This window comes from Octopus sinensis, linkage group LG6 (genome assembly GCF_006345805.1).
Source record: "Octopus sinensis linkage group LG6, ASM634580v1, whole genome shotgun sequence".
Lineage (NCBI taxonomy): Eukaryota > Metazoa > Mollusca > Cephalopoda > Octopoda > Octopodidae > Octopus > Octopus sinensis.
Window position 1 is genome coordinate 107,484 of NC_043002.1, and position 12,006 is coordinate 119,489.

The window sequence follows — 12,006 nt, forward strand, 5'->3', positions numbered from 1 at the left end:
TTCTTTTTATCTCGAGGTACGACTTGATGTCATCTACATATTTCAACACTATAACTTTCTTCAAGTTAATATCTATGTCATTAGTATATGCAACAAACAGTAGGGGTCCAAGAATGGATCCCTGTGGTACACCAGATGTCATCTCATAGGATGAAGGATGATGTCCTAGAACCATAACTGCCTCTTTTTGACCAAGAAAGAAGGACTTCAGCCAGTTATAGAGATCAGCTTTCATACCCATTGCTGAGAGTTTTACCACAAGTCATTTGTGTGATATAGAACTGAAGTCCAGATAGGTAGCATCCACCCATGAGCCACCATCAGCAATTCAAGTGATGTTCTCAAGAAACTCAATACGTTGGCCACAGCAGTTGGAGTTAGAGTTTTGATCTTAATGATAATGCTACAAATAATATTCTGTGGATTCTTATATTTTAGATACTTGACAAAATTGGAACAGATAATGTAGTTGTAATTGACGACATCGTGACGGATAAAAGCAACCGGTAAGTGTTCATTATTTATTATTATTAATGTTTCATCAATCTTAGAACTCTCCTGATAATCCTTGCTGTCCCTAAGAGACAAACTTTCTCTAGCAGCTTTACTAGGCATTCTATTTCCAGCCATTTGTTTATATCTTGGTTTACTGTTCTCAATGCCCCAACTATTACAGGCACGACCTTTACTGCTTACAGGCTCTAAATTCTTCCTATTTCAAACTTTATTTTATTATTATTATTTTTATTACTGGGTGAGAGAGCAGTGCGTGCATGCCATCAAAGTGTCATGTAGGCCATGATTTCCATAAAGCTCCTAATGGACCATTCTTACCACATTGTCATGCCTTCTTTGTGTTCACATAGTGCCAATTTCAGGCTGCTTCCACTAACGGTGTTCCATACTCTTTCACCCCTCTTACTACACATTCTGCTCTTACTATCGGTAGTGTCGTCTGTTTTGCACTTAACGCTTGTTCCTGAGCAGCACATATGAGTGCTTCTGTCTCTATCTTCAGGTCACTCCTCTTCATCCAGAGCCACCAGTCCTTTGTATCTGTCTTAACAGTCACACCTCTTGCAAACTGATCCAACATTTTCTTTTCCTTCCATGCTTTTTCTTTATTTTCTTTCATTACTTGTTTAAATTTTTCTTTCCTTACACAATTTTCAGTTTTGACGACGCCAGCCTTCTTCATGTGTTTGAACAGTGGCTCCACAGCATTTTTTATATCCCACCCTGATCTGTTTTCCTCTTCTGCAATACAATCCTGGCAACTGATCAAACCTCTCCCACCCTTTCTTCTGGACAAGTACAGTCTATCGGCATCACTCTTAGGGTAGAAGGATCCATGAACTGTCAACATTTTTCTGGTTTTGGCATCTATTTTCTTCACATCTCTCTTTTGCTATTTTATAATTCCTGCTCCATACCAAAGTGATGTTGTCACTCATGTATTAACTGCAGTCAATTATGACCACAACACCAACCTCAGTCTTTGGAATTACTCTATCCTCAGTTGCTTTTCCATTTCCATTTCCATTATATCATTGAACTTTAGTACGCCATGGTATCCTTCTGTTTCAATTTCTTTAATCAAGTCTCTCTTCAGTAATTCTGTCCCTGCTAGAGACTATACCTTGCCTCTTTTTAGGTAGATTATTCTGCACTTCTTGAGTCCAAATTCAATTCTAATGTCAGTAGTAAAACAGTGGACTGTGTTCACCAGGGGACTCACTTGTGTCTCATCCTTGCCATACAGTTTCAAATCATCCATGAAGTGGAGGTGGTTGATTGTTTGGGATTTTTCCTTTAGTTGATACCTCAGGTTCATTTCCATAAGTACCAATGTCAGATGTATTATGCAGAGAACAAAAAGCAACAGAGATAGGCTATCACCCTGGAAAATCCCTCTTCTGATACCCAGGGTGCCTAAGCTTTTTTCCATAAGATGTCAGTTCAGTTTTCCATCCCACCATACTTCTCTTCAGGAAACACGTTACATTCCTCCCAATTCCAAACAGATCCAAGCATTCGATGTTCCACGAATGTGGAATCGTATCATAAACTTTGCAATAGTCAATCCAGGCCATTCCCAAATTTGTTCTCCTTCGTTTACAATCTTGCATTACCATTTTGTCTACCAACAGTTGATCTTCAGTATCTCTGCATCTCCTTCTACAACCTTTTTGTTCTGTTGGTAATATATCATTCTCATCAAGAAATTTATACAGTTCTTTTGCAATTCCTCCTGACAGTAACCTACACATTAATGGGAGGCAGGTAATTGGTCTGTAATTGTCAGCATTTCCCTTCTGGCACAACACCAGCTCAAGATTTCTTCTTCTCCATTGATCAATGCATTAAATTACTTTGTGATCAATTCATAGCAACTACTGGATTTTCTTTTTATCCAAAATCCCTGTACACCATCAGATCCTGCTACGTTCTTCCAATTGCTTATCTCTTTACTCATATTTCTGGTATTGTCTTCTGTGAGGTGGATAGCTTCTTGCTGAGGATAAAAAGCTTTTTGCTTTAGGCTGCAGAGCCATTCAGCTGTAGTATTATTATTATTATTATTATTATTATTATGGATGTGGAAGCAAGGTTTAGAATCAAAGGGCCTTAAAGTAAATGTAGCAAAGACCAAAGTTATAGCAAGCGTAAAGGCGAACTCAGCACACACACCCTCGGGCAGGTGGCCCTGCTTGATCTGTAGGAAAGGTGTAGGTAGAAACTCCATAAGTTGTACCCAGTGTAAGCTATGGACGCATAAGAGGTGCAGCAACATCAAAGGGAAATTAACTGATAAGATAGCTTTCATGTGCAGCAGATGCACAGGGACAATAAACACCACAGATACTCAGAAAACAGATTCCATCACACTCCAGGGGGAGAAACTAGAAGTAGTTGATAGTTTCCGCTACCTAGGTGACCAAGTTAGTAGTGGAGGTGGATGCTCAGAGAGTGTCACCACTAGAATACGAATAGCCTGGGCAAAGTTTAGAAAGCTTCTACCCCTACTTGTGACAAAGGGTCTCTCGCTCAGAGTGAAAGGTAGATTGTATGATGCATGTGTGCGAACTGCCATGTTTCACTACCGTGAAACATGGGCTGTGACTGCAGAGGATATGCGTAGACTTGAAAGAAATGAAGCTAACATGATCCGCTGGTTGTGTAATGTCAGTGTGCACGCACGAAAGAGAGTAAACACCCTGAGAGAAATGCTGGATATAAGAAGCATCAGATGTGGTGTGCAAGAGCGACGCTTGCGATGGTATGGTCATGTACTGCGGATGGATGAGGAGAGATGTGTGAAGAAGTGCCACTCCCAAACAGTTGAAGGAATCAGGGCTAGAGGTAGACCCAGGAAGACATGGGATGAGGTAGTCAAACATGACCTCAGAACATTGGGCCTTACAGAGGCAATGACGAAGGACCGAGATCTCTGGAGATATGCTGTGACTGCAAAGACCCGGGCTGCTTCCTGCACCAGCTCCACATAGCCCCTGCCCATTCAAAGTACCTTGGATTCCAGAACATCCCGCCGTGCTCGAGGAGACCTATTGAGTCAAGTACATGAACATCGAAATAAATATCAATGGAAATAGTAGTTGTGATACCTGTGCTGGTGGCACGTAAAAAGCACCATCCAAACGTGGCTGATGCCAGCGCCGCCTTGACTGGCTTCTGTGTCAGTGGCACGTAAAAAGCACCATCTGATAGTGGCCGCTGCCAAACTCCCCTGGCACCTGTGCCGGTGGCACATAAAAAGCACCCACTATGCTCACGGAGTGGTTGGCATCAGGAAAGGCATCCAGCTGTAGAAACACTGCCAGATCAGACTGGAGCCTGGTGCAGCCTCCTGGCTTCCCAAACCCCGGTCAAACCGTCCAACCCATGCTAGCACGGAAAACGGACGTTAAACGCCGCCGCCGTCGTCGTTGTTGTTGTTGCTGCTGCTGCTCTTCTTCTTCTTCTTCAGTAGTCTTATTTTTATCGCATGCTTTCACTGCACTACCAAGTGCAGCTCTGTGTGCTGTGAGTTGTTGTGATGCTCTTATTTTTACTATATTGAAAGTGTTTTACGTAGGAGCTGTGCAGTGCCTAGTAGTGCTTTTTTTTTTGTTATATATACTTGTTAGTCCTGGTGTTTTTATTATGTATTTGTCTGAATATTTTTTTATCATACCTAACACACCTACTATGATAGGAATTGTTTCTGTTTTTAGATGCCACATTCAAGCCAACTCTATTTCTAGATCTTTGTATTTTGAAAGTTTCTCCATTTCTTTTAGAGAAACATTATCATCTGTTGGTATATTGATACATCAATTAGAAAGCATATTTTTTTCTTGGTGATCTCTAACAACTATATCCAGCCTATTGGCCTTAATACCTCTATCTGTATTGGTGTGTCCAAGAGTATGGTTGCTTTCTCATTTTCTTTGACCTCTTCTGGCATGTGCCTATACCATTTTTTTCTGTTGTTATTCCATAGTGTTGGCATAGCTTCCTGTGTATATAGGTCCCAACTCTGTCGTGTCTGTGAATATATTCCTTCTTTGCCAGGACTGGGAAGCCAGAGACAATATGATTTATTGTTTCTTTTCCGTCTCTACATATTCTGCAGTTACTTGTTATATTTCTTTTCATTACATATTTTTGGTAATTTCTGCTTTGAGTCCTCAGCCTCTCAGCCATTGTGGGGATTTTACTTTGTCTATTTCTTTTCTGTCTAGTTTAAGCTAGCTCCTGTGGAGAGCTCTTCATTGGGCCTTTGGCCCAACAATGACACTTCATGCATTGAGTACATATTAAATTTCACTAAACTTGAACAATATTTTTCAAGCAATGAACAATTTTCGTCATTTGTCAACTTGGAACTTGGTGCAAAGCTTCATCATAAACAACATTTTTTGTCTTCCCATTCCCGGAGTCAGTACAAATAACTTGTTTCCATTCCTTATCCTTGAACAACCAACATATAGTCTTTTCATATTCTCTGCATTTGAAGCCCTCCTGGCTGCCGTTTGATTATGGTTTTCATTTGCACGGGACTTTCTTTCCCTCTCTGCTTGCTCTTTTCATTGCAATCTGGTCCTCACTTGGCAGAGATTTATTTTTGCAAAGCATTTTGTTGCCGTATGCGATAGACAACAATAAACTTACCTTGTAAAAGTTCAACAATAATTCTTCTGTCACCACTTGATTTTAAGACAATTTGATGTATGTAGGGCCTTACTTTTCATACAAACAATTATCTTTGGTAGCTGATACCTATCTAAACTCCTGTTCATAGTTTGAAGGAAAATTACACGACTGTCGCTAAACACTATTTTAAAGTGCGATTTTTATGGTTTGGAATTGCTCTAAACGTATTTGACCATAAAAGATGTTTGAAATTTGTGAGAGAGGGGTAAAACATGAGGAATAGAAGTGTCATTGAATAGTGAGAGAGGAAGTCAAAGGAGTAAAGTTGTAAAAGTGTGACACACTGACATTCGCTTTTGCATTTATTATTATAGATGGAGTTTTTCTTGCCATCATTTCATGGGTCAAAGGGGCGTGCACTATCAACTATATAGCATATATGGTGCCCCTTGTCCACCACCACAAGGTCCGGTCTGTTATGCTCTAACACTTGACCTGTTTGGATTGAGAAATCCCAGAGGATTTTGCTAGTCCCCAACTCCTTCGCTCACCGTGGTTTGTGCTCATACCACATTTTGCATCTCTCCAGGACCCACTTTTCACACAGTTCCCAGAGTAGCACTTTTGCTACCTGATCATATCACCACAACTGTGATGGGAATAAGTGGGAAGGGCACTTGAAGTTGGTTAGGAGGGAGCAGCAAAGAGAAAAGGGGTTGAGGAGAAGTGTTGATAGTAGATCATTACCCATGATGAAGGTGTGAGTGAGTGTTGAGTTAAACAGGGAACTTAAACAAGAAAGGAGAGAAATATTTTGCTGCATGTTTTAAATAAGTAACAAAAGGAAAGGTAAAGTTGTGTAGTCATTGAGAAGTGAGGTTGAATTCACTTCAGTCTTTGCTGTTGGAACAAACAAACAAACAAACTAAATTAAATACTTTTTAAATTTTAAAAAATACTTTTTCACTAAAAGAGAGACATGTCTTAAAACTGACGGGTAATGCGATGTGGGATTTCTGAATATTGAAAGGTAGCCAACGGAAGGATTGATTCAGTAAATCAAAATGTTGAATCACTGCTTTATTCTGACTTTATTTGTTGATACGATTGCTTTTCTGCTCGCTGTTTATTCCCCCATCTTCAATTCTACCTGAAATCTATCAATTTAAAACACTTTCTCATTCACACCAAATGACAGCTCCTCACATTTTTCTTCGCATAACATTCAAACTTATCCAAATGCATAGCTGTAACAGTTACATAATCATCATCATCATCATCGTTTAGCATCCGCTTTCCATGCTAGCATGGGTTGGACGATTTTGACTGAGGACTGGTGAACCAGATGGCTGCACCTGGCTCCAATCTTGATCTGGTAGAGTTTCTACAGCTGGAGGGCCAGTCAGGCGGTACTGGCAATGACCTTGCTAATATTTTTACACATGCCACTGGCACAGGTGCCAGTAAGGCAATGCTAGTAATGTTTACGCTCGAATGGAGTCCTTTTACGTGCCACAGCATGGGGGCCAGTCAGGCGGCACTGGCAACGATCTCACTTGAATCTTTTTACACATGTCACTGGCACAGGTGCCAGTAAGGCGACACTGGTAACGATCATGCTCGAATGGTGTCCTTTTACATGCCACCGGCACGGAAGCCAGTTAGCCGCTCTGGCAACAATCTGGCAATGTTTCTGCTAATTAAAAAATGGTGTTTCTTTTAAGTATTTTTATTTTGTAAAATTTTATAAATTTATTAAATAATGTAGGTTATTACATTTATTTTTTATGGAACCATCTCAATAAATCTAGCAGATGTGAAATAATATCTTTTCAGGAATTGTTCATATTTAAGAAATATAAATTTTATTTCTACAATTTTTATTATAGGACAAAGAGATCTACTGATCCTGAATCCCTGAAAGTCCTTTATACAGTTTATGGAAATGCTATTGATCAAACACAACTGGAAAATTTGCTGAAAAGTAGTTGCGGTGTAGACTGTTGTAACTTCAATGGTTTATGTGTTGCCCCGAATTCTTTACAAATAAATGGTAAGCACTTTCTGTCATATTGCATCCACTTTTTCTATGCTGCCATAAATTGGATAATCTATCAATTTTTGTATTTTCTCCTGAATCATTTAATCAGATAAGTATTTTAATAAAGGGCTCCTTGTTTTAATGCTAAACGTTTCAACCATGATGTGTAATCGCAACCAATTTTTTTCAGTTTGCAATCTATCTTGTAACAATTATAACAGAGTTTACAACTTGTCACCAAAGAAATCATTTCTATATCGCAGCAAGTCTGCCTTATGAACTGAACTACAACAATTGTAGTTCAGATTAATGAATTTACAAATTTAACTCATGTTAAACTTATATTTGTGTTAGTAAAAGAGTCTGTACTTTTATTTGCCAAGCTCAATTCTTGTATGACTTCATACTTCCATGTGATTGTTTGACGTACGGGTTTGATTGTATGAATATCACATTCTAACTTTCCTAGTTTAATACAAATGAATCAACAACAAAAAAATTTTATTGATTGAATGAAATCTGAAAGAAAAAGATTCTATCATCTTCTGTTGTCATGTTTTGTTGAGAACATTCCTAATGTATCGTTTAGTTCGGTTCATCTCTAAAGTCTACTTGAACTGGCAGAAAACTTTCAGGAGTCATATTAATGAAATGGCTAAACAAATGAACTGTCTTACTTAATCTATAAATTGTCTTATTTAATCTATAATCCAAAAGTCCTAACCATTTTTAGCTTCTACAGAAGCCTCATGTGTCCTAAATGTAAGGCAATTTTGTGTTACTCATTTTCTGCCATTAGAAAAGTAATAAAACACCTAGACAAATATCTCCAGGCTCTTAGAAGATTATATTTTTTACCAAATACTGAATAAAATGGTCCAAGATAGTTTTATTACAAGGGCTTAGGAAAATTCTTCCCCAACATTTACTTGAAAATGATAGTTCAGATCTAGAGATCAGAGCTAATCAAACTCACTTTTGTAATTTTCTCAGATAATCTCAGAATTACATAATGTGGTCAGTCCCATGCCTCTAAATATTGCTTTAATGTCTCACTGTGATTGGCCTGGTTTTTTCTGGAAGTCTCTTGTGGTTAAAATATGTAATCACTGAAAGAGTATCCAGTCAGAGCCAAGATCTTCAAAGAACAACTTCCTTCTCCAGTTAACATGAACTGTTTGCTTCCAAACCACAGGGCTGTGGGTTTGGTCCCACTACATGGCACCTTGGGCAAGTGTCTTCCACTATAGCTTCAAGCTAACCAATGCCTTGTGTGTGGATTTAATTGAGGGAAACTAAAAGAAGCCTGTTTATATATACATATATGTGTGCATATATATATGTATATATATATATATACGTATATGTGTATATATGTATGTATATATGTATGTATATGTGTATGTGTATATATGTGTGTGTGCATGTATGTATGTATGTGTATCTTTGCATCTGTGTTTGCTCCTCTGCTGCTTGACAACAAGTGTTAGTGTGTTTAGGCTCCTGTGACCTAGTGGTTCAGCAAAAGAGATTGATAGAATAAGTACTAGGCTTCAAAAAGTACTGGGATCGATTCAGTTGACCAAAATTTCTTCGAAGCAGTGCCCTAGCATGGCCACAGTCTAATGACTGAAACTAGATTAAAATAAATGAGTCAGGGCAGTTAAGAAAGCACTTTCTAAGGTAGAAATGAATGCCTCAGATGTAAGCAGTGCTTCCACATTGAACTAAAAACTTTACATTATTGCTATGTCTTGTCTTTCTGACCAGCCACAGCAATAATGATGGCAGTGATTGAATACTAGAAAATATTATTTGAATAACTACTATTTAACTTTGACACTGGATCAGCAATCACCCACTTCTACATTCATTAACAAACATTACTACCTTGTCAATGCTATTTATCATTTTGGCATGAAAAACACTTCTTATAATTCTCTTTTTGTGATTACATTCATCTGTCAAATCTGAGACAGTTGCAGTCCAAAACACAATGTTCTCTTTGCCAGGGGATTTACAGCAATATTTTTAATATTTTCTCCTTTTTTTTTTTTTTTTTTTTTGATAATGTTTTGTAGCCCAAGATATGTGCAATGAAAACATTTGTGATTCAATGAGTACAAACTGTACACAAGAGGAAAAGGGTTTTAGATGTGTTTGTAAACCAGGTTTTGAGACTTCTCCCCAATATGACTTGTTTAAATGTAAAGGTAAGTGCAACATTAGGGTCAAAGAGTGGAAATAAGTTAAAGTTAAACAGAGTAAAAAAAAAAAAAAAAGTTAATTCTATTTGCTCTAATTTTTCTAATTATTAATTTTGCAAAGAGATTATTTTAATGCTTTCCAGTGAATAGAAAATTTTATTATAAAAATAATTTTGACATAGATATTGCCAAGTATTTATTATATGTGGATAAAGCCTTATGTAACATTTAATCCACTCTCTAAATTCAATATAAACCTTTCACAATTTGAAGAACATCTGGATCGGGATCTTTTCTGTTTGGTTGCCAGCAGCACTAAAAATTAAAGTTTACCAAAAATTCTAAAATTTGACACAATAATACACTTGCTTAAGCTGAATTGCTGGGGTTATTTCATTTTTACAAGAAAAATGTTTTTAAAAAGTCATAGAGGTTTTAAAGTTTCATAATTTTCACCAAGGAAACAGGATTTTGAAGCTGTCATTTTCTGCGTCATCAACATCCTCAAAATAGCACACGTTGTCAGTATTTATAAACAACATGTGTTATGTCTCTGGTAATTTTCTTTCATGTAAATAAATATTCATCTTAATTCGAAAGAGAAAACAGTTTTAAACCTCTGAGCGAGATGTTGGCAAATAAACTTTAATGTAAAAGATTTATCAAAAAAATCTTATTTAGCTGTTATTTTTAGCACATTTCACAACCACCTCAATGTCCAATGACAAAAAGAAATGAGTAAAGAAGACTGCTGTCAACACATGCTTCCTTGCAGACTTTTCAAAGACTATTACCACAGCAACAGGCAAAAGAGTTTTCAAGTTAACTATCGAAATTGATATGAATGTGTCTGTGGCTTACAATCGGCTAAAATTACCAAAATTTTCGAACTTATTTTTCCAATAACTCTTTATTTATTGATCTTCCACATCATTAATTAGCCTATGAAAGTGTATCATTACACTGAATATGAAATCAATTCAAACAGACAATTGATGCTGGCCACCACTGGCAACCAAACAGAAAAGATCCCTGGCTTTTATAAATTAATGATTGTAATGTTGTGGTTTTTCTAATTTAGATATTGATGAATGCAACACTATTCAACCTTGTGGAAGTATCCCTTGCTCAAATACATTTGGTGGTTACAAATGTTTATGTAAATCTGGTCATGTCTTTAAGAATAAAAGTAAATCTTGTGTTGGTGAGTATTTTTATCATATGCCATATGCCCATGACCTGAATAATAATAATAATAATAATAATAATAATAATTACTTGTGCAGACTGAGATTGATCCTTAAGTCGAAATTAAACACACTGAATAAGATCGAAGCTATCAACACCTGGGTGGTTTCACTCCTTAGATATGGAGCAGGGGTAATCGCATGGACAGTAGACGAAGTAAACAGCTTAGACAGAAAGACACGGAAGTTGCTAACTAGATATGGGTCACTCCACCCAAAATGTGACACAGACAGACTGTATGTACCAAGAAAAAGAGAGGGAAGAGGACTTATTGGATGCAAACAAAGCATGGTATGTAAAAATGCCACAGAACCACTATTATTAGAAGTAAGAAGGTCAGGCTTGTGTAGGATGAAAGATTGCAAAGATAAAGCCCTGTACAAGCAATTGAAAACAAATGAAACTGAAAATAGGTGGTTAAAGAAAAGAATGCATGGACAATTTCATAGAGATGTTGAAGATAAGACAGACAGAGGAAAAAAGATGGCTGTGGATGACTAAAAGGGATTTAAAACCAGAAACAGAGGCTCTAATCTTTGCTGCCCAGGAGCAAACACTAAGAGCAAACTACATAAAATAGAGAATAGACAACACAGCAGAAAGTGATAAGTGCAGAATCTGTGCACAAAATGGTGAAACTGTATGGCATATTACCAGCCAATGTATGTCACTAGCTCAGAAGGAATATAAGAGATGCCACAACAATATAGCCAGGTTTGTCCATTGGGCACTTTGCAACAAATATAGACTTAACAGAGCAAAAAATTGGTACAACCACAAACCTGAAGGCATTGTTGAAAATAGAAATGCAAAGATCCTATGGGATTTTATGATTCAGTGCGACCATGAGATAGAGAATAGGAAGCCAGACAAAGTCTTAATTGAGAAAGAAAACAAACTATGCTGGATCATAGATATAGCATGCCCAACTGACAACAAGGTATGCGATAAAGAAGAAAGAAAAGTCGAGAGATATGACAGATTGGCTTGGGGAGTCGAGCAGTTGTGGTCGGTGAAAAAGGTAGCAGTAGTAGCAATAATTGTCGGAGCCCTGGGAACAGTGAGTAAAAATCTTGAGGAGTACATAGAACAAATAGGGGCTGCAATAAGGGTGAAGCACTTGCAGAAAACAGCACTGCTTGGAACTGCTCGAATACTCCAGAAGGTGCTCAAAAAATAAGAGGTGTTACCTTAGTTCACTCTTTTACTCTTTTACTTGTTTCAGACATTTAACTGCAGCCATGCTGGAGCACCACCTTTAGTCGAGCAAATCAACCCTGGGACTTATTGTTTGTAAGCCCAGTACTTATTCTATTGCTCTCTTTTGCTGAACCGCTAAGTGACGGGGACGTA

The 12,006-nt window shown here is 37.6% G+C and overlaps 1 protein-coding gene across 1 annotated transcript in view; it reads left to right on the forward strand.

Moving 5' to 3' along the window:
- LOC115213503 (mucin-like protein) overlaps positions 1 to 12,006 on the forward strand; it is a 144,616-nt gene that overhangs the window by 93,655 nt on the left and 38,955 nt on the right. Inside the window, exons 21-24 of the mRNA XM_036503530.1 lie at positions 439 to 506; positions 7,047 to 7,210; positions 9,280 to 9,411; positions 10,487 to 10,609. Of these exons, the coding sequence (XP_036359423.1) occupies positions 439 to 506; positions 7,047 to 7,210; positions 9,280 to 9,411; positions 10,487 to 10,609 (487 nt within the window). The remainder of the gene's footprint in view (positions 1 to 438; positions 507 to 7,046; positions 7,211 to 9,279; positions 9,412 to 10,486; positions 10,610 to 12,006) is intronic.